The following is a 25,510-nucleotide window of genomic DNA, read 5'->3' as shown; positions in this document are numbered from 1 at the left end:
CGGAAAAACAGGTCACCAACCTGTGTCCAGCGAGCTCCCGACGATGTCGTCCACTGGGCCTGCGGCCGAGCCTACGAGGCTCCAAAGTCGGGTCGCCCCAGCCACAGCCCCGAAGTCGGCCAGCCTCGTGTTGGTAAGTCCTGGCTCTGCCTCCGGAGCCTCGAGGTCAGTCCCAGTTGGAGGCCGCCTGCTCCGCGATTAGGCCTCAGCGCAGACGGACACGGAGACAGGGGATATGACACGAAAGTTCGCATCCCCCCCCGAAGGAAGAGTCAAAAAACATGTTACAACCCCCCCCCCCCCCCCCCCCCCCCCCCCCACACGTACACAACTAAATAAACCAAAATAAACTGTAACACCGGGACAAAAGAAAACAAAAATTGAAAAGACAAAAGGACTGCAGGCGAGCCGCAGCTGCAAGGCAGCGCCGCCACTCCCAATTCCAAGGAGCATGGTAACATGGCAATACTCCAATTAATGAACCAGCACGTCATGGGTTTGGAACCCCTCGTTAGCTAGGAATCTTGTGTGTTCTGCTGGGGTTAGAACTTGTGGTATGGGTTGTCTCTTTTTAGTCTTGCTCCTGGTACAGAGCGGGACTGCGGATGCCACCAAAAGCAGCGCTGTCGGAGTCAGGGAACTCTGCCGGTGCTGCTGGAGCTGGTATAGTGGACGCAGGTGGTACTGCAAGAGCTGTAACATCGATATTACCGTAGGTTGTGGGTGTAGCGGCAGATTTTCATATATTTCGAGAAAGTAACTCCCTAGCCGCTAAAAGGATGCGCAGGGATAAGGGGAATATCTTCGATACGCATACGAGCTGGCTCACAGAGACCTTCACAGCTTCTTCACGGATATCGCTTCAAAACACAGCCTTTTGATGAATAAATGCTTTATTATTGATGGAAAGCAGTGAGATACATCCAAATTTCTTCCGACTCGTTACTGCAATCTTCATCGAACTCCAGCTTTTTACTTTAGACATTAGAAAACTCCTCGTGTCTCCGTAACACTGGAATGATCTCCTTTAGATCTCGCATGGACCCCGCACGTGGCCCGCATGGTCGAAGGGTTAACCTTCTTCCTGCAGTCTCCAAACTACACTAAAAATTAAACTTCTGCGCAAGCATCTAAGCTCCAAACACGCCCAGAAACACGTCATAAATCCCACCCACAATATAACGGGCAGTCTAAAATTTAAAGGTACATGCCATCATCAATGGCATGCAAAACAGGCCAAATGGCCACCGCAGGGGGCTCCACGAATGGTGACGGTTGCCACAGCTCGTGAGCGTTAGTACAGATTCTACTCTTCCATTCATCCAAATCAATCCTCGTCTTCTCTCTCTACCAAACGAAAAACCAAAGCTGCTGCTCGAGTCCCCTTTAAGTCTAAGAAAGTGGATCACATCACTCCAGTTTTGAGGTCTTCACACTGGCTTTCAGCCTGTCAAATAATTGATTTCAAAATATGACTGTTGGTTTATAAAGCACTGAATGGTCTAGGGCCAAATACATTTCTGACCTTCCGCTGAATTATGAACCATCCAGACTTCTGAGGTCATCTGGGCCAGATGCTCTCTGTCACCAGTCAGAACTAAACGTGGAGAAACACCGTTTATTTTTTCACCACATATATAAAACAACTTCCATAAAAATGTAGGTCGAATCAAATTAGCAACGCAGGATACCAAAGGCATTAAATAATGTCCCAAGAGCGGCCTCTGCAGTTTGTCTGTTTTAAAAAAAATTGTTGTTCTGTTGAGTTTGGTTGTAGTTTATACTAGACTAAGTGGGACCCGTTGGGTCCCAGTATCACACGGGAGGGCTGGTCCCCCAACGCAATATTCCACCTCTCCACCAATTCCAATATTGCTGGCCAGTTGGGGGGGTTTCTGGAGCGCTAGTATGCGTGTTGTGGGTCAAAGGGACTGGCTTCCAGAGGGCTAGTATGGACATTGTGGCCTGAATGGATTCTTGGACTGGCAGCTCAGTCACTCTGGCCGGGCAGCTCAGTCACTCGGGCTGTTGTGCACTGAAGGAACTGGTTTCCAGAGGGCTAGTATGGACATTGTGGACTGAATGGATTTTTGGACTTGCAGTTTACTAAGTCATGGGTGGTGGGCTAGCACTTCAGTCACTTACTGCTGGTGGGCTGGCATTTCACTTACTCATGGCTGGTGGGCTGGCAGCCCTGTCACTCGCAGCTGGTGGTGGCAGTTCACTCAGTCACCCCTCTTCCCTTCTCCCCCCCACTCTGCTCCATGCCATTCCCCTCCCCCACACGCATTCAGTCCATCTCCCCTCAATCTCCCCCCATGCACTCTTAGTGGCTCTCCACACACACACACGCATTCACACACACACACACACACACACAGATACTCAGACACTCACGCAGACACACACTCAGACACACATACAGACACTCATACACAGAGACACAGTCAAACACTCACACACATACACAGACACTCACACATACACACACTCATACACAGACACTCACACACTCATCCACAGACACTTACACAGACACAGCAACTCATACATACGCACGCACAGACAGACGACGCGCACACACACTTTAGAAGCAATAGAGATACTATCTGCAAGCATTTTAGAACCAATAGACATTTTTTTGCAAGCTTTAGAACCAATAGACATTTTTTTGCATGCTTTAGAACCAATAGACATTTTTTTTGCAAGCTTTAGAACCAATAGACATTTCTTGCAAGCTTTAGAACCAATAGACATTTTTTTGCAAGCTTTAGAACCAATAGTCATTTTTTGTAAGCTTTAGAACCAATAGACATTTTTTTGCAAGCTTTAGAACCAATAGACATTTTTTTGCAAGCTTTAGAACCAATAGACATTTTTTTGCAAGCATTTTAGAACCAAAAAAGACACATTCTGCAAGCATTGTAGAACCAAAAGAGACACTTTTTGCAAACATTGTAGAACCAAAAAAGACACATTCTGCAAGCATTTGAAGAAAAGAGACACTTTTTGCAAACATTTTAGAACCAATAGATACTTTTTGCAAATATTTTAGAACCAATAGACCACTTTTTGCAAGCATTTAGAACCAATAGACATTTTTTTGCAAGCTTTAGAACCAATAGACATTTTTTTGCAAGCTTTAGAACCAATAGACATTTCTTTGCAAGCTTTAGAACCAATAGACATTTTTTTCAAGCTTTAGAACCAATAGAGACATTTTTTGCAAGCTTTAGAACCAATAGACACTTTTTGCAAGCTTTAGAACCAATAGACACTTTTTTGCAAGGATTTTAGAACCACTAAGGGCACTCACATTTGAGTAGACATGTGTTCAGTGTTATTCACAGCTCAGAGAAACGTGACCCTCTGCCTTCCTCTATCTTGAAGAGTGAGTGAGGCACACCACTTCCTGGTTTTATAGTCCCTCCCCCCTGCCGCCAGCGGGGGCAGCAGAGAGAATGGGGAATTTTGTAAAAACATTAATATCTCTGTCATTTTTCATCGACGGGAAAAATCCTCGGCACACATGCGGCGGAGGGGGGCTCTGAGCAAGGTGGCCAAAAATGACGGCTGTAGGTGGCGGCGTTCTCTCAGAAATCACAGCACAGACGGCCAAAAGTGATCAAGAACAGACATTTAGTAATATAGATATTGCTTTTAGCTATGTACATGTGGGGGGCGGGAAACTTTTAAATCTCTTCCCTGTACGGGGGACCCGACCTTATCCCTGTCGGGTCTCCGTTGTCGTTGGGGCCTGGCACCGTGGAGCGGCCTCGAGCCGGAACGACCTGGGAGCTTCAGTCACGGAGCCTGCGGACTCGTGGGGCTGGCCGGGTTCGGAGCGTGGAGAGCTATGGTGGCGCGCGGCTGCGACCTGACTTCGGAGCTTTGGAGGCTCCAGCCACAGTTCTGGTGGATGGTGACATCGGGAGCTCGCATGTCCCTGGTGGGAGACCGCTTTTCGGAGCTCCCGCAGTGGCAACTTCCCCCGCCTGAATTGCGGGGTCGAAAACCACCCGGAGCGGGGCTTTACATCACCCAGCGCAGCGTTAACGGCCGCGGGACTTGCCAACGCCCGCCAGGGGGCTTTAACATCGGGAGAAGAATGGAAAACAGGGGAGAGACAATGACTTTGCCTTCCATCGCAGTGAGGAGGAGATTCACTGTGATGAATGTTTGAGTAAATTGTGTTAAGTGTGTGATTTGTTTGTTTTTTCTTGTATGACTGCAGAAACCAAATTTCGTTTGAACTTCATTTGAGGTTCAAATGACAATAAATGGTATTGTATTTTATTGTATTGTAAGAAGCATCAGCCAAGAACTTGCCATCTGGCGGCTTATCATGTTCGAGCTCTTTAATGGGGCCCCTCTTATCTGCTCCACTAGAGAAAGCCTGTCTGAGAGAAGTACAAAGCCACAATATCTAGTCTCAGTATCTCAGTAAGCAATGCAATAGCAATTAGTTCTTTCATGGCTTGTGATTCATTTTGGCCAAAAATTTCACACAAACCAATTAGATCCCCACGGCACAAAATTTACACATCAAACTAAATTCCACAATAAAATAAATTCCACAATACCCCTCCACAAAACTCAGAGTATTTTCGATCGACAAAAGTTTACAATGATTTCAAAAGTAAATCTGAAGAATCTGAGTGTACCGCTTTAAGTGAAACCACTGGCAGCAGAATCCTTATCAGCAAAAGAATGCTGTCATCAGAAAAATGTGGTATCCTCCTTACTACTTCAATTTTAAAGCAAAATCATACAAACTTAAACGAAAACATTCAATAAAAAACTTTGACAACAGAAATGTTTTGATCGCAGTCCTGAAATACCACAGACACCCTTTCCCACCTTGGCGCTGGTTTTGGAGTAATATGTCAATTTTTACTTTAGCCGAAATCCCTTCCTTACCTTTTACATACTACAGGCTCTCAAAGTAATTTATCATCCTGACTTTCTACCTCAAAGCTGATTTTAAAGTAATTTGTCAAATTGTTACTTCAGCACGAAATGTATTTCCAATTACCTCAATACTGAAATGTTCCCTCAGCTGAACCCCTTTATCAATATAACCGACCCAATGCCAGTATTCTACGGACTACTGACCTCAGTCTCTTCGGGAAGCCTCTCAGCGAATTGCCGAGTATCTGGATCAGCGAATCGGAGGAAAACCGATGGTGAAATCACTCATTGGGAGCCCACTTCCTAGATTACCTGACATGACAACTCAACCCTTTTATCGCAAATCTGCGAGGGTCTCCTCTGACGACAGCCCCCAAATGATTGCATTACATCCCGACACCAAAAATGGCAACTTTACGTTCGTCTCTTAGCAACTAGATGTTGTGCCAGAAAGTTTCATGGAACTAAGTGGAGTAACTATTGTAAAACGACTTGATTCCACACAGAGTCTTTTACTATAACTGTTTATTACATTCAATGATACACACTATGCAATAGCTGTCCGTGGTCATCACTGGAGCTAGAGAGCGAGCTAGAGGTGGGGACACTACAATTATACTGGAGACAATGGGGAGTGGTTAGTGGTGGGGAGGTCACTATGTTAAAGGAACATGCACTGATCTACAACTATAAACATTTCTTTTCCAGGGGCTGACGAGTTTGATCTCAGTGATGCTCTTGATGATGATTCCAATGTTCCAACAGGTGTGTATTATTCTGTCTTAAGTTCAAAAGTTCAAGGCGAAGAATTGGGCCATTCGGCCCATCAAGTCTACTCTGCCCTTTAATCATGGCTGATCTATCGTTCCCTCTCAACCCCATTCTCCTGCCTTCTCCCCATAGCCCCTGACACCCGTACTGGTCAAGAACCTGTCATTCTCCGCCTTAAAAATATCCACTGACTTGGCCCTCCACAGCCGTCCATGGCAATGAATTCCACAGATTCACCGCCCACTGACGAAACAAATTCCTCCTCATGATAATTCAGGTATTTATATCCCTTAGTCCGTTCAGTGAAATCACCGACTAGAATACTTTAAATCATCCTTTATTTCACCATGGTGACCAGGTTTCTCTGTACCCCCCTGGGAAGCTCTCCCAGTGGATCACGGAGAAACACATGTGCTCAAAGGATGTGAGTATAGGAGCAGGGAGGTTCTACTGCAGTTGTACAGGGTCTTGGTGAGACCACACCTGGAGTATTGCGTACAGTTTTGGTCTCCAAATCTGAGGAAGGACTTTATTGCCATAGAGGGAGTGCAGAGAAGGTTCACCAGACTGATTCCTGGGATGTCAGGACTGTCTTATGAAGAAAGACTGGATAGACTTGGTTTATACTCTCTAGAATTTAGGAGATTGAGAGGGGATCTTATAGAAACTTACAAAATTCTTAAGGGGTTGGACTGGCTCAATGCAGGAAGATTGTTCCCGATGTTGGGGAAGTCCAGAACAAGGGGTCACAGTTTAAGGATAAGGGGGAAATCCTTTAAAACCGAGATGAGAAGAACTTTTTTTCACACAGAGAGTGGTGAATCTCTGGAACTCTCTGTCACAGAGGGTAGTTGAGGCCACAGTTCATTGGCTATATTTAAGAGGGAGTTAGATGTGGCCCTTGTGGCTAAGGGGATCAGGGGGTATGGAGAGAAGGCAGGTACGGGATACTGAGTTGGATGATCAGCCATGATCATATTGTTTTTTTTTTTTTTTTTTTTTTTTTTTTTTATTTTTTTATTATTGGAGATAGGTACATGATCTATTACATCATTACTGTTACATCATTTTTAAATTGATAATATTGTCAGTTATTATTACATTGTCTCCAATACTTTTTGCATTTTTCTTCGGTTTTTTTTAATAACTAGATAGAGCTAAAGGGATAGATGAAATAGAGAGAGGGAAGAAGGAAAAAGAAAACTAAAATAAAAAAAAAGGAAGAGGAGTGAAAGAGGTAATTGAAGAAGAATGGAAAAATTTGTTAGAGTTTAAAAACATCATTCGAGATATGTTCGTACATTTCGAAGTATAGCATTTCATCCAATCTTTAGTCCGGGTGCTAGTCAGGTTCCTGTGCTGAACTATTCTGACCCTTTAAGTAATCAATGATCATATTGAATGGCGGTGCAGGCTCGAAGGGCCGAATGGACTACTCCTGCACCTAATTTCTATGTTTCTATGTTTCAAACAAAGGAATTAGCATATATATATACAATACAATATTTATTGTCGTTTGAACGTCAGTGAGGCTCAAACGAAACTCTGTTTCTACAGCCATACAAACAAAAAAACGATTCCAACTAGACACACAAACAATTTAATTCACACAAACATCCATCACAGTGAATCTCCTCCTCACTGTGATGGAAGGCAAAGTCTTCTCTCTCCCCTGCTCTCCACTTTTCTTCCGATGTTGAAGCCCCAGGCGGGCGATGGTGAGTCCCACGGCCATTTAAGGTCGCGCCGGGCGATGTACGCACCCGCTCCAGGTCTAAGAGTCACAAAGTTGGAGCCCCCGGCGGGCGCTGGAATGTCCCACGGCCATTAAAGCCGCACCGGGCGATGCACGGCCCCGCTCCGGGTCGTTCCAACCCCGCGACACGGGCTGGAGAAGTTGCGTTGGGGGAGCTCCGGAAAGCGGTCTCCCACCCGGACCCCGATGTCACAGTCCACCGGCCTGCAGCTCCGGAGTCGGGCCGCAGCAGCAAGCCACCACCGCTCCCCACGCTCCGAGGCCGGCCAGCCCCACGATGCTAAGTCCGCAGCTCCGCGACTGGAGCCCCCAGGTCGTTCCGGCTGGAGGCCGCTCCACGGTGCTAGGCCCAAAACGACAACGGAGTTTCCTGCTCCCCCCCCAGACAAAAAAAAGCCAGGCAGGCTGTAGGGGCCACTGCAACGTGAGGCTTGCCGCCCACAGATGGTCCCTGTGTTATGTTGATACAGTGCGAGGTAACTTACATAGGGTGGTGATTCTAGGCCAATAACTGCAGTATAACATGGTTATAGAAACATAGAAACATAGAAATTAGGTGCAGGAGTAGGCCATTCGGCCCTTCGAGCCTGCACCACCATTCAATATGATCATGGCTGATCATCCAACTCAGTATCCCGTACCTGCCTTCTCTCCATACCCCCTGATTCCCTTACCCACAAGGGCCACATCTAACTCCCTCTTAAATATAGCCAATGAACTGGCCTCAACTACCCTCTGTGGCAGAGAGTTCCAGAGATTCACCACTCTCTGTGTGAAATAAATTATAAGTTATATATGTGTGGACAATCTTTCTACCCAATGACAATCATGCACAGCATAGGACATCTCAGCCAATTACAATAGCATTAAAAATTACATAAAACTCACATTTTCCAGGAAAAATTGTCACAGCTGGGATAATGAAATTTAATGATATCAAAACAAAAAAATTAAAACTTAACTCGGAATACTTAAACTTTAGTCCTAAAGTATCTCCAATTCTACATATTCTCACTCATCCCCTCTCTAAAGTTAGACCCTTTAATTCTGAGGCTGTGGCCTCTGGTCCTAGACTCTCCCACGAGGGGAAACATCCTCTCCACATCCACTCTATCCAGGCCTTTCACTTGTCGGTAAGTTTCAATGAGGTCCTCCCTCCTCATCCGTCTAAACTCATTTGAATAATCTTGTTGCACAATAATATTCTCCTGGGAGAAAGGAAATCAATGCAATACTTCTATGCAGCTTAACATGAGGCAATTCTGCCCTAGTCCAGACCCTGTCCTATGACTCTGCCGATTAATGCTTCTTAAAAGTATACCCAGTCCTCCTTGGCCTCCACGATCTTCCAGTTGTCAAACATTTTAACTCCTCGTCCCATTCCCACACTGACCTTTCTGTCCGAGGCCTCCTCCACTGTCAGAGTGAGGCCCAACGTAAATTGGAGGAGCAGCACATCAGATTTCGCTTGGGCAGCTTGCAACCCAGCAGTATGAATATTGATTTCTTAAATTTCAAGTAACCCTGGCATTCCCTCCCCTCTCTGCCCCCCCCACCCCCCCCAAACCAATCATCTTGCCAGTTTCACTGTTTGTATCTCTTCGTTGTCACCTCCTCCACAGCCAACAATGGACCATTGTGGGCTCCTCGGCCATCGGTGCCGGCTCTGATCTGTCTGTACCTTTATCCCTCTAGTTTCCCTTTCCCCAGACTTGAAACGTCACCCATTCCTTTTTCTCCTGAGATGCTGCCTGATCAGCTAAGTTACTCCAACACTTTGTATTTAGCTCCGTAGTAAACCAGCATTTGCGGTTCCTTCCTACCCATCATGTACCCATGTCTTCCACAGATGTGGCCTGACCTGCTGAGTTGCTCCAGCACTTGTGTTTTTTTTTTTGTAAACCAGCGTCTGCAGTTTCTTGTGTCCCAAATCATGATGTTCTTGGAAGTTCCATGACGGCACTTACAGCGCCGGAGACACGGGTTCGATCCCGACTACGCGTGCTGTCTGCACGGAGTTTGTACGTTCTCCCCCAAAACCCGCGTGGGCTTTCTCTGAGATCTTCAGTTTCCTCCCACACTCCAAATCCGTACAGACTTGTAGGTTAATTGCCTTGGTATAAATGTAAATTGTCCTTCGTGTCTGTAGGGTAGTGTTAATGTGCGGGGATTGTGGGTCGGCACGGACTCGGTGGGCCGAAGGGCCTGTTTCCGCTTTGTATCTCTGAAACTAAAACTAAAAATTAAATCTTTAGTCGATGCATTGGATAACTTCAAATATAACAAGAGAGTTAGATAGAGCTCTTAAAGATAGCGGAGTCAGGGGATATGGGGAGAAGGCAGGAACTGGGTACTGATTGGGGATGATCAGCCATGATCACATTGAATGGCGGTGTTGGCTCGAAGGGCCGAATGGCCTACTGCTGCACCTATTGTCTATTGTCTATTGTCCATAACATTGTTTTTGGTAAACCAGCATCTGGAGTTTCTTGTATCTAAAATCATGATGTTCCTGGAAGTTCCATTGACTGTATAACATTTTCTTTTCAGACGATGGAGAGGGTTTTGACCTTGCTGACGCTCTGAGTGATGACCATGTTGCATCCAGGGGTACGTATCAATATCCTGTGGTTTTAGAGATGGCGGTTTTGTATCCAAGTCTTGTTTCAGAATGGAGGGAACAATTCCGTCCATTGCTGATTGTCAGAGAGGACATCCGACCTCTCAGAGACAGGCACAAAATGCTGGAGTAACTCAGCGGGTCAGGCAGCATCTCTGGAGAAAAAGAACAGGTGACTTTCTGGGTCGAGACGTTTCTTCACGCTGAGAATCAGGGGAGAGGGAGACAGAGATAAGGAAGATTAAGGAGTGAACATGAGACATCAAAGGGGATGGGGTTAAAGGAGAATGTAGAATAGCTCATTGTTAACTAGGGGACGGTGACAAGGAAGGATACAGAGTTCAAATGTAACCAGGGAGTTGCGGAGGGAACGGTCTCTGCGGGAAGCAGAAAGGGGTGGAGATGGGAAGATGTGGCTAGTTGTGGGATCCCGTTAGAGGTGGGGAAAATGCCGGAGGAGTATGTGCGATATATGACGGCTGATGGGGTGAAAGGTGAGGACGAGGGGGACTCTGTCCCTGGTGCGACGGGGGCGAGGGAGAGCAATGGCAGAGCTGCAGGATATTGAGGAGACCCTAACGGGGGGCTCATCAATGATGGAAGAGGGGAACCCCCATTCCCTAAAGAATGAGGACATCTCAGCACCTCATTTTTCACTTGGGCAGCTACCAATCCAGTGGTGTGAATATTGACTTCTCTAACTCCAAGTAACCCTTGCCCGTCCTTGTTCTCTGACCAGTCTGACTGTCCCCTGATTCAATTTTATTTCTGTATGCTTCGTTGTCAACTTCCCAGAGCTAACAATGATCTATTCGACATGTTCCTTGATCCCCATCCCCTTTGATGTTTCTTGCTCACACCTTACCCTTCCTCATCTCTGTCCCCTGACTCTCAGTCTGAAGAAGGGTCTCCAATCCGAAACGCCACCCATTCTTCTATCGAGATACGCTGCCTGCCCCGCTGAGTTACTCCAGCATTTTGTGTCCATCTTCGGTGTAAACCAGCGTCTGCAGTTCCTTTCTGTACCTCCCGTCTACCTCAATGGAGACATTACAGCTGTCTTTAACAGTTGTCAGAGTTTATGTGGAGAAGGCAGGAGAATGGGGATAGGAGGGAGAGATAGATCAGCCATGATTGAATGGCGGAGAAGACTTGATGGGCCGAATGGCCGAATTCTGCTCCTATGACTTAAGAACCTTATGACCTTTAATCAGACATAGAAACATAGAAAATAGGTGCAGGAGTAGGCCATTCGGCCCTTCGAGCCTGCACCGCCATTCAATATGATCACGGCTGATCATCCAACTCAGTATCCCGTACCTGCCTTCTCTCCATACCCCCTGATCCCTTTAGCCACAAGGGCCACATCTAACTCCCTCTTAAATATAGCCAATGAACTGTGGCCTCAACTACCCTCTGTGGCAGAGAGTTCCAGAGATTCACCACTCTCTGTGTGAAAAAAGTTTTTCTCATCTCGGTCCTAAAAGGTTTCCCCCTTGTGACCCCTTGTTCTGGACTTCCCCAACATCGGGAACAATCTTCCTGCATCTAGCCTGTCCAACCCCTTAAGAATTTTGTACGTTTCTATAAGATCCCCCCTCAATCTTCTAAATTCTAGTGAGTACAAGCCGAGTCTATCCAGTCTTTCTTCATATGAAAGTCCTGACTTTATTGGACTTGAATGTTATATCTTCCAGTAAATGTTAAACCCTTAATCTGTTATCTGTGCACTGTCGGCAGCACACAGATAATATTCATGTATAGTCTTTTCGCTAAGTGTATAGCGCGCAAACAAAACATTTCCCCGTACACTAAACTAATCCTTACCGCTCCAAATGCTGTTATAGTACCTACATAAACCACCTCCACCGGCAGCCCATTCCATGTACCGACCACCATCTGTGTGGAAAATGTTGCCTCTCAGGTTCCTATTAAATCTTTCCTCGGTTCCTGGTTCTTGATTCCACTACTCCAGGTACTACGCTTTACCTCCCCCCTCGACTCCATTCAAGGACCCAAGCAGTCGTTCCAGGTGCGACAGAGGTTCACCTGCATCTCCTCCAACCTCGTCTATTGCATCCGCTGCTCTAGGTGTCAGCTGATCTATATCGGTGAGACCAAGCGCAGGCTTGGCGATCGTTTCGCCGAACACCTCCGCTCGGTCCGCATTAACCAACCTGACCTCCCGGTGGCTCAGCACTTCAACTCCCCCTCCCATTCCGTATCCGACCTCTCTGTCCTGGGCCTCCTCCACGGCCAGAGCGAGCAACACCGGGAATTGGAGGAACAGCACCTCATATTCCGCTTGGGCAGTCTGCACCCTAGTGGCATGAACATTGAATTCTCCCAATTCTGTTAACCCTTGCTGTCTCCTCCCCTTCCCAGCTCTCCCTCAGCCCTTGGGCTCCTCCTTCTCCTCCTTTTTCCTTTCTACTACCCCCTCCCCCCCCCCCATCAGTCTGAAGAAGGGTTTTGGCCCGAAACGTTGCCTATTTCCTTCGCTCCATAGATGCTGCTGCAACCGCTGAGTTTCTCCAGCATTTTTGTGTACCTTCGATTTCCCATCATCTGCAGTTCCTTCTTGAACACTCTTGGTAAAAGACCGTGTGCATTTACCCGAAGGTAGACACAAAGTGTTGAAATAACTCAGCGGGTGAGGCAGCATCTCATTCCGAAACGTCGCCCACTCCTTCGCTCCATAGATGCTGCCTCACCCGCTGAGTTACATCCAGCATTTTGTGTCTACCTTTGATTTAAACCGGCATCTGCAGTTCTCTCTTACACAGTGTGCATTCATCCTATCTGTTGCCCTCGTGGGTTTCACACACAAGCTCGCTCTTTGGGTTTGATGACTTGGTTAAGCCACAATCTCCAGAACTGGCCGACAGGTAAAGACCAATTGTTGCAACGAGACTACCTTAAATTGGGAACCAAATTGGCCCTGGGGCCACCGTGTATAATTACGAGCTTCCGTTAGTGACGGTCACCATTTATCTTTCAGATGATAATGTTGAATTTGATCTTAACGATGCTCTACAAGATGACGCCACCCAATCCCTAGGTACGTGTCGGTGAGGAATATCTTTGTAATTAGGATGTAATTTGCAATTCAATACTACCCTTTTGAGTAGTTGCCAAATCTCCAAGAAAGCAACTTAAACATTTGATGGAGAGCTTACTCCATAAGGAAGGAGGGGGGGGGGGGGGGGGGGGGGGGGGGGAGATGTGCTTGCTTGTCAGCGAGATTTGTTCCAGATAGATACTTGCTGTCAAAAGACCCCATTTAGGTCAGAAAAATTTTAACGACCAGGCCAGGTCAAATACGATAGGGCGATCAGCATCACATTTTCATAAAACGTACCACAGAGGAACAGGCCCCTTACCAAGACCAACTCTGATCTGCCTGCACAGGCTTGGGTAAAGTGGATGTGGAGAGGATGTTTCCACTAGTGGGAGAGTCCAGGGCTAGAGGGCACAGCCTCAGAATTACAGGACTTTCTTTCAGGAAGGAGATGAGGAGACATTTCTTTGGTCAGAGGGTGGTGAATCTGTGGAATTCTTTGAGGACGAAGATTGGACTTTATCGCCTTCCATCACAGTGAGGAACGTGGGGAATCCACTGTGGTGGATGTTTATGTTAACTTTTATGTAGTTGTGTGTCTTGTTGCTTTTTTTAGTATGGCTGTACAGTAATTCAAATATCACTGTCCCTTAATTTGATGATCAGCCATGATCACTTTGAATGGTGGTGCAGGCTCGAAGGGCCGAATGGCCTACTCCTGCACCTATTTTGTATGTTTCTATGTACACGTGACAATAAACTGTCCTTTGAACCTTTAAACTGATCCCTTTTCCAAATTTGGGAAGTAGGGAAGTGAAAGCACTGTGCAGTTTAAATATGTCGGAAGGAACTGCAGATGCTGGTTTACACTGAAGATAGACGCAAAATGCTGGAGTAACTCAGCGGGACAGGCAGCATCTCTGGAGGGAAGGAATGGGTGACGTTTCGGGTCGAGACCCTTCTTCAGTCAGGGGAGAGGGAACCTAGAGATATGGAAGGGTACAAATGGCATGTCATGTGTGAAAAGGACAGATCAAAGCAGAGGATGATCAAGGAAATGTACACAACATCACCCATTTCTTCCCTCTACAGATGCTGCCTGTCCTGCTGAGTTACTCCAGTATTTTGTGTCTATTTTCGGTTTAAACCAGCATCTGCAGTTCCTTCCTACACAATGATTTATTGGTGGCTGAGGGGAGGTTTAAATAGTTGCTCCAAGTCCTTATGGTGAAACTTTTGTTCCCCATCAGCCATGATCATGTTGAATGGCGGTGCAGGCTCGAAGGGCTGAATGGCCTACTGCTGCACCTATTTTCTATGTTTCTATGTTTTTGACATTAGATGCTGCCAAGAGCAAGTTTAGCTGGAACTGATCCAACCCATAGATTGCAGCTGGCCAATATTAGATATTAACTTTCAAAAGTGAAATCTTTAACTAGGTCTCTTTGTAGATAAATGTCATTGGAGAATGTCATTGGAGAATGTTTTGGACTAATTTATTAATGTTTCCTTTCCAGACCCTGACGGATTTGATCTTGGGGCCGCGTTCAATGACCATTCTGTTAAGAAAACAGGTGCGTGCTGCATTTTATATGAATAACATCGTGACCACATTGTGGAAGGAAGATCAATAACTAGACTAAGTGGGCCCGTTTGTAGATTAACCCTTATTAATTCATGCCATTTATAACTGTAATGAGTAGAATCAAACACATATCAGTTACAACACACGTTTATTAAATGTACTTAAGGGCCTGTCCCACTTATGCGACCTTGGCTCACAAATTACGCAACCTCGTGATCGCTTGAGGCGTACGGGCACCGTATGGCCGCGCGGGGCCGGTCCCACTTAGAAGCGCGGAGTTGTGCAGGGACGATCGCTACATCGCGCGGGGCTCAGAAATTCTGGCAGTGGCCGAAATCTTCGCTCGCCAATGGCCTGTCGGCACGGAGGCGCGTTGCGGTCGTACGCAGCGCCTTGATGTCGTACGCAGCCTCTTGATGGTGTACGCAGCGTCTTAACGGCGTACGCCTAGCGTGTGGTGTTGCGCGATGATATTACTGCCCGGCGTGGCGTTGTGTGATGAAGTCACTGCCCGACGCCGTGTGACGCCCAAATTCAGCCGGCCCGCTGATTGGTAAGCGTGACGCAAACGACGTCACACACGAACTTAGGGCGAACTTCACGCGAACTCCGCGTGAACTCCGCTTCCGTTTGTTCACGCCAAACGCACGCAATCGCATGCAAGTGGGACAGGCCCTTTACATAATCAGTCTGCAGGAAATTACAGTTAGTAGCAGCTACTCATACTGAATGGTGCAGGCAAACTCTTGCTAATATAAAACGCAAGTTGGGCGGAGTAACTACTAACGATCACTACTATTGGCTGGTAGTAAATAACCAATCTACATCTTTCCTTGTAGAAACTAAAATAAAACATCGGGACATAGGAACATGGAAGCAATATAGGTAGCGGAACGTGGAATAACACATATGGGGAAGGTTATATAGTTGCACAAAATCACTGTATCTAATGGGTGGCCTACTAACCCGTCCGGCACGTGTGTGGTACGACTCCGCTTCACCTCCTTTCACCGGAGAAGATACCGGGGAGGGAACGGGAGACGTAACCGGGGACCCGACGGGGCGGGGAGGTGGTGAGATAGGCGAGCCAGGCGCCGAATGCCACGGGGAGGCCACGGTGGAAACGTTCGCTGATAGTGGAGCAGCAGGACCGGCAGTGGGAGGGTATACAAAACCCGAGATATCTGGATACGGAGTTGCAGGATGTGGTTCCTTCACTGGAAGGATATGTTGACAGTTGCGTCTGTAAATGGCCCCCGTCCGCTTCAACCAGATAAGAGCGCAGTTCTTTAGCAGGGCCGTAGATGTGACCCAGCCCTTGTTGGTCTGGAGACGAACCACCAGTCCACTGGTGAGAGATTTAAGTGGTTTACTGGATTTGTCAAAAAAAAAAAACGTTTCTGCGTACCGCGTTTGGATTGTAGTTGTTTCTGGACCGCAGACGGAGAATGAATTTGTGGCTGCAAAAGCTGCTGGGACACAGGCAGAGGTGCACGAGTTTGGCGAGATATCAGTCGCTGGGCTGGGGAACTCCAGAATGGGATCCCTTGCAATGTTCCTTAAGTTGAGCAGGTCTAGGTAGACGTCCGATTTTGCAAAGTATGAACGCTCCATCAGTTGTCGGCTGGTTTGGTGAGTCTGTTGGACTGCGGGAACTAAGGGCTGCTGCCGATATGTCGGAAGTTCCATCGTTTTGCAAAGTTCTTGGAAGACTGGCTGGTGAACTGTCTGCTGTTGTCGGACAGAAGACGTGCAGGGGAGCCTTCGTGCACGGAGAAGTGACGCTGCAACTTGTCGACAACCACTTCAGGTGCAACGGTTTGGAGTAGATCGATGTTAAACCAGCCCGAATAAGAATCAACAAGAACCAGATGGTGTTTCCCATGCCATTCGAATATATCGGTGGCTAACGTGGATCACAGTAGAGGAGGATCCGGGTGCGGCAGTAAGGGCTGCCTCTGCTGGTGTGGCGTCAGGCTTTTGCAGAAGGCGCAGACTTCAGTTTTGTCACGTATGTACTTTGTCATACCAGGCCGGTAAAACATGCTCTGTGCCCATTGTAAGGTTGCCTCCACGCTGGGGTGGCCCCTGTGGACGGCGTTAAAGTACTTGTCCCGGAGGACAGCTGGGACCACTGCCTTGTGTCCCTTAACTATAATCCCATCCTGTAACACCAGTTCATAGAAACATAGAAAATAGGTGCAGGAGTAGGCCATTCGGCCCTTCGAGCCTGCACCGCCATTCAATATGATCATGGCTGATCATCCAACTCAGTATCCTGTACCTGCCTTCTCTCCATACCCCCTGATCCCTTTAGCCACAAGGGCCACATCTAACTCCCTCTTAAATATAGCCAATGAACTGTGGCCTCAACTACCCTCTGTGGCAGAGAATTCCACAGATTCACCACTCTCTGTGTGAAAAATGTTTTTCTCATCTCGGTCCTAAAAGATTTCCCCCTTATCCTTAAACTGTGGCCCCTTGTCCTGGACTTCCCCAACATCGGGAACAATCTTCCTGCATCTCGCCTGTCCAACCCTTTAAGAATTTTGTAAGTTTCTATAAGATCCCCCCTCAATCTTCTAAATTCTAGTGAGTACAAGCCGAGTCTATCCAGTCTTTCTTCATATGAAAGTCCTGACATCCCAGGAATCAGTCTGGTGAACCTTCTCTGTACTCCCTCTATGGCAAGAATGTCTTTTCTCAGATTAGGACGATCAGATCAGATAAAGTCCTTGAATTTTGTGCAGGCAAAAACCACTGCGAACAATTCTTTTTCGATCTGGGCGTAAAATTGTTCTGTGTCAGTTAGTGTACGAGAGGTTTAAGAAACAGGCTTACAATGGCCGTCGGCAGTGGTTTGCAGGTAAGCAGCGCCGAGTCTGTACAGGGACGCATCGCAGGTGAGCGTTACTGGTAACTCCAAAGCGAATTCGGCGAGAGTAGGTGCGCTATCCAGCTGCAACTTGAGAGTGTCGGAGGCTCTCTGGTGCTGCAGATACCAGGACCATGCAGCCTCTTTTGTGTGTCAGTTCCCGCGGGGGGGGGGGGGGGGCAGATATGTCCCTGAGGTTGGGAATAAATTTCCCCAGGTAGTTGACCATTCCAAGGAACCTTTGTAGACTCGCAACGTCAGTAGGAGCCGGCATCTCGTTGATAGCTGCAGTTTTAGACGGGTCTGGTCTGAGACCATCACTTGCCGACGTATGTAACTTCCGGGACTCGAAACTTGGGCTTAAGGGGATTGAGTTTGAGCTGAATGTCTTTAGCACGGTCTAGTACTTTCTTCAGATTAGCGTCATGTTAAGCCAGGTTGCGTCCATGGACGTGAGTGTCATCAACAATGATGGCGCACGGATACTCAGCAAACAATTGTTCCATCGTGCGTGGGAAAACTTGTTGCGTTCTGCAGCCGGGGGAAGGGGGGCGGCTTCAGGCGGGGGCTGTCGAGGGCTAATAGGGCGAGCGTCTTGCAACCTGGGGAAGGAGACGGCTTCAGACGGTGGCCAGTGGGGGGGGGGGGGGGGGGGGGGGGGTTCTGGAGGGCTAGTATGCCTGTTGTGGACCGAAGGGATTGGTTTCCAGAGGGCTAGTATGGACATTGTGGGCCGAATGGATTCTTGGGCTAGTCCTGCAGCTGGGGATGGGGAGGCTTTGTGTGGGGGCCGGAGGGAGAGTTCTGTAGCCAGGGGTGGTGAGCCCCGCCAGCTCCCAGCTACCTCAATCACCCCCACTCTCACTCCTCACTTCCCCAGGATCTTATGTTTGCAGCAATCAGGCAGGCTCCACGCTCTGGGCCACCTCCGCACACCGGGCAGCTTCTGGACTCACAGCTCACTGAATCATGGCTTATGGACTCACAGTTCACTCACTCACGGCTTCTGGACTCACAGTTCACTCACTCACGGCTTCTGGACTCGACTCTCACTCACAGCTTGCGGGTATCAGGGCTTCCGGGCTTCCAGGCTGACTAACTCATGCCCGGCCTCTGGGGCTTTATACTCCCCGCCCCGGTGATTGACAGCGGGTGCCAGAAGGGGCGTCACCTTCACGCTGACTGACAGGCGAGAAGACCAATCTGCTGATCTCACTATTTTTAAACCTTCATAACTTTTGTAAATTTTCACCGATCGGAACAAAACTTGGTGCGTTTGGAGCAGAGGAGAACGGTGAGGAAGGCAGCGAAAAACCTTGCGGTATAGGATAGTTTTTTTGCGCAAATTTAAAAACACCGCCTACCGGAAGAGGATAAGATGAGAGTTGTAGTAATAATATAGATTTGGTGCAGGGGGCTGTCGATATCCTGCCTTACAGCTCTGGAGACCCAAGTTCGATCCTATCCTCGGTTGCTACCTGTGTGAAGTTTGTACATTCTCCCTGTGACTGCATGGACTTCCTCCAGTTGGTCTGGTTTCCTCCCACAACTCGTAGACATGTGAGTTTGCAGAAATATAGAATATAAGTGCAGGAGCCGGCCATTCGGCCCTTCGAGCCTGCACCGCCATTCAATATGATCATGGCTGATCATCCAAAATCATAGAAACATAGAAATTGGGTGCAGGAGTAGGCCATTCGGCCCTTCGAGCCTGCACCGCCATTCAATATGATCATGGCTGATCATCCAACTCAGTATCCCGTACCTGCCTTCTCTCCATACCCTCTGATCCCCTTAGCCGCAAGGGCCACATCTAACTCCCTCTTAAATATAGCCAATGAACTGGCCTCGACTACCCTCTGTGGCAGAGAATTCCAGAGATTCACCACTCTGTGTGAAAAAAGTTCTTCTCATCTCGGTTTTAAAGGATTTCCCCTTTATCCTTAAGATGTGACCCCTTGTCCTGGACTTCCCCAACGTCGGGAGCAATCTTCCTGCATCTAGCCTGTCCAACCCCTTAAGAATTTGGTAAGTTTCTATAAGATCCCCTCTCAATCTCCTAAATTCTAGAGAGTATAAACCAAGTATATCCAGTCTTTCTTCATAAGACAGTCCTGACATCCCAGGAATCAGTTTGGTGAACCTTCTCTACTGCAAATCAGTACCTTGTTCCTGCTTTCTCCCCATATCCCTTGACTCCGTTAGCCCTTAGAGCTTTATCTAACTCACTCTTGAAAACACCCTGTGAATTGGCTTCCACTGCCTTCTGTGGCAGAGAATTCCACAGATTCACAGCCCTCTTTTAGGTTAATTGGCCTGGGTAAAATTGCCCCTAGTGTGTAGGGAGTGGATGAGAAAGTGGGATAACATAGACTAAGTCCTTGAGGTATCGATTGCCAGCTGTACAAACCTTCTGACTTTGTGGTTTCGGTGGAAGCGAGTATAATTGGAATCCATTCTCCTTGTGTGAGCTTTTTCGGAAGACTGGATATGAATTTTCACACTTTCCACTCTGGTCCTAAACTTACTGCTGATTGTGTAGGATACTTAACAATCAAAGATAATGGTGACCCACCAACTGTTCAAACCAAAGTACAACTTAGGGTGTGATTTTAAGATTAGGTATCTTCATTTATTCTCATTTTAGCTTTTTCCTTTTAATGCTGCAGGTGGAGATTTTGACGACTCAGACCTTCTACATGTGGTGAATGGTGACTATAAACCTGATAAGACCGGCTCGAAAGGTAAACCTTTATACCGGTACCTTTTTATTCGCATGTAAGTAACTTTCTAATGCCCCTGTCCCACTTCGGAAACCTGAACGGAAACCTCTGGAGACTTTGCTCCCCACCCAAGGTTTCCGTGCGGTTCCCGGATGTTTTTGTCAGTCTCCCTACCTGCTTCCACTACCTGCAACCTCCGGAAACCACCTGCAACCTCCGGGAACCGCACGGAAACCTTGGGTGGGGCGCAAAGTCTCCAGAGGTTTCCGTTCAGGTTTCCTAAGTGGGACAGGGGCATAAGGAACCATGTAGTCTATTCATGCTTTTCTTATACATATAAGACCACAGGTTGTGAGGGATATGGGCGTGGTGGCACAGCTGTAGAGTTGCTGCCTTACAGCGCCAGAGACCCAGGTTCGATTCTGACCACGGCTGCCGTCTGTACGGAGTTTGTACGTTTTCTCCCCGTGACCTGCGTGGGTTTTCCCCGAGATCTTCTGTTTCCTCCCACACTCCAAAGACGTGCAGGTTTGTAGGTTAATTGGCTTGGTATGAATGCAAATCGTCCCTAGTGTGTGTCAGGCAATGTGCGGGGATCGCTGGTCGGCGCGGACTCGGTGGGCCTAAGGGCTTGTTTCCGCGCTGCATCTCTAAACTAAACTAAATCAGGTCAATGCTGGTCCCCCAAGAGAGTCCCCTCCACCCATCTTAGTTCCCATTATCTCTGCAGCAATCTTTCTTTCAGGCAGATCCGTCAACTGCCCTTTGATCTTTTTTTAAGCATTAACTTACACAAGTATAACAGATGTTGCAGTTTGCTTAGTTCCGCATAATTACCAGCCGTGAAGTTCTCAAATGAGACCATCTGGATAAATGGAAGAGCTCGCCCCGGATTAACTTTGAACATACAGCACAGGAACTGCCCCTCCACCCTCTATGTAGGTGACCAACATGTAGCCAAACGATTCTCCACCGCCTGCACGTGATCCACTTCCGTCCTTTGCCTACATTTCCATATGTCTATCTGACAGCCCTTTAATCACCACGTTGATGAGCCAGCTTCCTTTCATTTCGATCTTAAATTTAGATTTCGTTTCACCTAGAGCACGGTGGTGCAGCGGTAGAGTTGCTGCCTTACAGCGCCGGAGACCCGGGTTCGATCCTGACTACGGGTGCTTGTCCTGTAGCGAGTTTGTACGTTCTCCCCGGGTTTTCTCCAGGATCTCCGGTTTCCTCCCACGCTCCAAAGACGTATAAGGGGGAAATCCTTTAAAACCGAGATGAGGGGGGATCTTATAGAAACTTACAAAATTCTTAAGGGGTTGGACAGGCTAGATGCAGGAAGATTGTTCCTGATGTTGGGGAAGTCCAGAACAAGGGGTCACAGTTTAAGGATAAGAGGGTAATCTTTTAGGACCGAGATGAGAAAAACTTTTTTCACACAGAGAGTGGTGAATCTCTGGAACTCTCTGCCACAGAGGGTAGTTGAGGCCAGTTCATTGGCTATATTTAAGAGGGAGTTAGATGTGGCTCTTGTGGCTAAGGGGATCAGGGGGTATGGAGAGAAGGCAGGTACGGGATACTGAGTTGGATGATCAGCCATGATGATATTGAATGGCGGTGCTGGCTCGAAGGGCCGAATGGCCTACTCCTGCACCTAATTTCTATGTTTCTATGTACCGGTTTGTTGTTTAATTGGCTTGGTATAAATGTAAGTTGCCCCTAGGGTGTGTCGGACAGTTTTAGTGTGCGGGGGAATGACTGGTCAGCGCAGACCCGGTGGGCTGAAGGGCTGTATCCAAACTAAACTGGTGGCCTGGCACGACCCCTCCACGGCCTAACATTCCGGTTCCGTTGGACTACTCGCGGGAACCGTGACCTCTGCTGGTGCGGCCAAACAAGTAACCCAGAAAGACTCTGAATCCACGGGTGCCAGGAAATCAAAGTACTTTAGACATGGACAAGAAGTGTAGATAGTATTTTGATAATTATTTCTATCAGTTGCACATTTAAGGGCCTGTCCCACTTGGCGATTTTTTCGGCGTTAACGACTGACGTATGAGGGTGGCGGAAAGATTTTGATCGTTTCAAAATCCAGCGGCTACAAAAAATACGTCAGTCGTTAACGCCGCGGCTTTTTCGGTGTCCTGATATGTCGGTCAATGATGCCGACAGTCGCCGAAAAAATCACCAAGTGGGCAGCCCCTTTAGAACCCTCTATCGTGTTTTTATTACTATTAATGTTTGTCCAGCATATTTTGTTTTGCATATTTTAAGATGGTTTTCGACCAATTTATAATCGGACTACCTTTTATGGGACTTTACTAGACTTTATCTTGCACTAAATGTTATACACTTTATCATGTATCTGTGCATCGCGGATGGCTCGATTGTAACCATGTGTTGTCTTTCCGCTGACTGGTTAGCACATAACTACTGTTTTCACTGCACCTCGATACACGTGACACTAATAAACGGGACTGAATTGAAATTTATTTTTTATAATTGCTCAAAGGTAAGTTGGCTTGTTTTAAAATCCTCCCAGGTCAGGACCCTGCTGGCACGAGTGACCAGATCAGCGACTTTCTGATGACCCTACTAGGAGGCACATCAGAGCATTTTCAGAAGATTTGCTTCAAGTTGATGGGTGAGGCTGTTTGGCCTGTTTATAGAGATCCACTTGGTGGTTGGAGACTGAGGGGAGAGAGAAGGGTCTGGGGGCGAGAACGGGTCTGGGGGTGACTGGGGAGGCACATCAGCGCAGCGGTAGAGTTGCTGCCTCACAGCGCCAGAGACCAAATTTGAACCTGACTATGGGTGCTGTCTCTGTGGAGTTTGTACGTACCCCCCCCCCCCCCTCCCTCCATGTGACCACGTGGGTTTTCCTCCGGGTGCTCCGGTTTCCTCTCACATTCCAAAGACATACAGGTTAGTAGGCTAATCGGCTTCTGTTAATTGGAAATTGTGTTAATTGTAAACACAATGGCTCGTTGGTGTAGGGGTATGACTTTTGCTTGGGGTGCGAGAGGTCCCGGGTTCAAATCCCAGCCGAACCCACAGTCTGAAGAAGGGTCTCGACCCGAAACGTCACCCATTCCTTCTCTCCAGAGATGCTGCCTGTCCCGCTGAGTTACTCCAGCATTTTGTAGACCTTCTTGTGACTACTGTCTTGCCTTACTTATTATATATTTCTGTTTGTGTTATTAGAAATGTTGAAAGATCTGTATAACACGCCACAGGAGCAGTGAGAAGATATTCAGGGTATGTAGAGTTTTATTGCTTTTCTCTGCCACCGACTATCTGTTTGGAATAAATAATGAGAGGGATGGAAATGGTTTAGGTTCAAGTATATTATTGTTCACGCTCTCCCTGCCTCAAGGGTGGCGCAGCAATAGAGTTACTGCCTAAAGGGCCTGTCCCACCAGCATGCGACTGCATGCGGCAAGCGTGACCTAACATGGTCTCCGGAGCCGTATGGAGTTGTGCGGAGCTGGTCCCGACATCGCGCGGGGCTCCGAAAAACTGACGGTGTTCAAAAATTCTGCGCCGGCCCGCAGCCGCATTGAGGCCGTACACAGCGCCTCAATGCCATACGCACCGTCTTGGCGCCGTACGCAGCATCTTGACGTCGTACGTCTAGCGTGAACTTCCCGCGGACTTCGCTCGAACTTCATGTCAACTCATAAGGGATCACTCTACCTCCGCGCGGCCCCCACTTCCGGTTTGGTTGCGCTTGCCGCATGCAGTCGCATGCTCGTGGGACAGGCCCTTTACAGTGCTAGAGAACCTGGTTCGATCCTGACTAGATTGCTGTCTGTACGGAGTTTGCACGCTCTCCCCGTGACCTGCAATCTGGAATCTCTGATTTCCTCCCACAATCCAAATACGTACAGCTTTGTGGGTGAATTGGCTTCGATAACATTGTAAAATCATCCCTAGAGTGTAGGATAGAGCCAGTGTACAGGGGGATCGCTGGTCGGCACGGACTCAGTGGGCCGAATGGCCTGTTTCTGCACTGTATCTCTAAAACTAAATACTAAAGATGGGTTTCACTTTGGGTGTCTGGTTTCCCCCCTCATAAGGCATAAGGGGGAAACATTTATAGCAATCTGAGGGGTGACATTTTCATGCAAAGGGTGGTGGGTGTATGGAACAATCTGCCGGAGGAGGTAGTTGAGACAGAGACTAACCTAACGTTTAAGAAGCAATTCGACAGGTATATGGATAGTGCTGGCTTGGAGGGATATGGGCCAAATGCAGGCAGGTGGGACAGGCACAGATCATAACTGATAGGAGTAGAATTAGGCCATTCGGCCCATCAAGTCTACTCCGCCATTCAATCATGGCTGATCTATCTCTCCCTCCTAACCACATTCTCCTGCCTTCTCCCCAGAACCTCTGACACCCGTACTAATCATGATGGGACATGTTGGTCGGTGTGGGCAGGTTGGACTGATGGGGCGTGTTTCCACACTGTACGACTCAATAAAACTCTGTTGTGATGTGTACTGTTGCCCGGAGCTACACATGTCAAATTAATCTACTTGTCTGTGGCGTATTCTTAATCCTAGCATTCACCCACCCCAACCTTCAATCAACGCACCTGTTGGAAGGAACAAACTGTTCATCGGAGACAGGATACACATGGCTGTGGTCCAACATCAGATTTCTTGGGTTCAGCTTCAGTTTTCCGATATGTTCACTGTAATTCAGATGTGATTTTGGTTTGGTTTTTTTTTCATCTGCGCTGGTTTTTGGACACCTGGCTTATTTATGATGGGGTGTAATTTTGTGTTTCTTGACGTCTATTTAAAACGTCAACTCGTGGTTTAATTGCCAGAACCTTTGCTTCGGTGCGCTACTGAATTGAGATTTCACTGGTACTGTCCTCTTGAGACAAGTGTAAATATCGATGAGTTCTTGGAAATCCTTCGTCAATGTTAAATTTGTAGCACAAGGAGTGTGATACATCTTGGTTGAACATTATTGGTTATGCATTGATGAAATGTTGATGAAATGTAATTAACATGTGGACCTGGTCATAAGGTCATAAGGGATAGGAGTGGAATTAGGCCATTCAGCCCATCAAGTCTACGCCTTTCAATCATGGCTGACCTGCCCTTCTCCCCAGAACCTCTGACACCCCTACTACTCATGATGGGACATGTTGGGTCGGTGTGGGCAGGTTTGACTGATGGGGGCGTGTTT

The 25,510-nt window shown here is 47.6% G+C and overlaps 1 protein-coding gene across 1 annotated transcript; it reads left to right on the top strand.

Annotated features, from left to right (window-relative positions):
- Positions 1 to 575: 575 nt before the first annotated feature.
- LOC129715277 (CD99 antigen-like protein 2) lies at positions 576 to 25,413 on the top strand (the record flags this gene model as incomplete). The annotated part of the gene is made up of 9 exons (XM_055665138.1): positions 576 to 681; positions 5,620 to 5,676; positions 9,989 to 10,048; positions 13,060 to 13,119; positions 14,637 to 14,693; positions 20,249 to 20,323; positions 22,848 to 22,949; positions 23,510 to 23,563; positions 24,874 to 25,413. Coding segments are annotated over 8 exons (558 nt in total), but the record flags the coding sequence as incomplete, so codon positions are not given.
- Positions 25,414 to 25,510: the final 97 nt, after the last annotated feature.

The sequence above is a fragment of the Leucoraja erinacea genome, unplaced genomic scaffold (genome assembly GCF_028641065.1).
Source record: "Leucoraja erinacea ecotype New England unplaced genomic scaffold, Leri_hhj_1 Leri_108S, whole genome shotgun sequence".
In the NCBI taxonomy this organism is placed as follows: Eukaryota; Metazoa; Chordata; class Chondrichthyes; order Rajiformes; family Rajidae; genus Leucoraja; species Leucoraja erinaceus.
The sequence above is the reverse complement of the archived record's forward strand: the minus strand, read 5'-3'. Positions and strand labels throughout refer to the sequence as shown.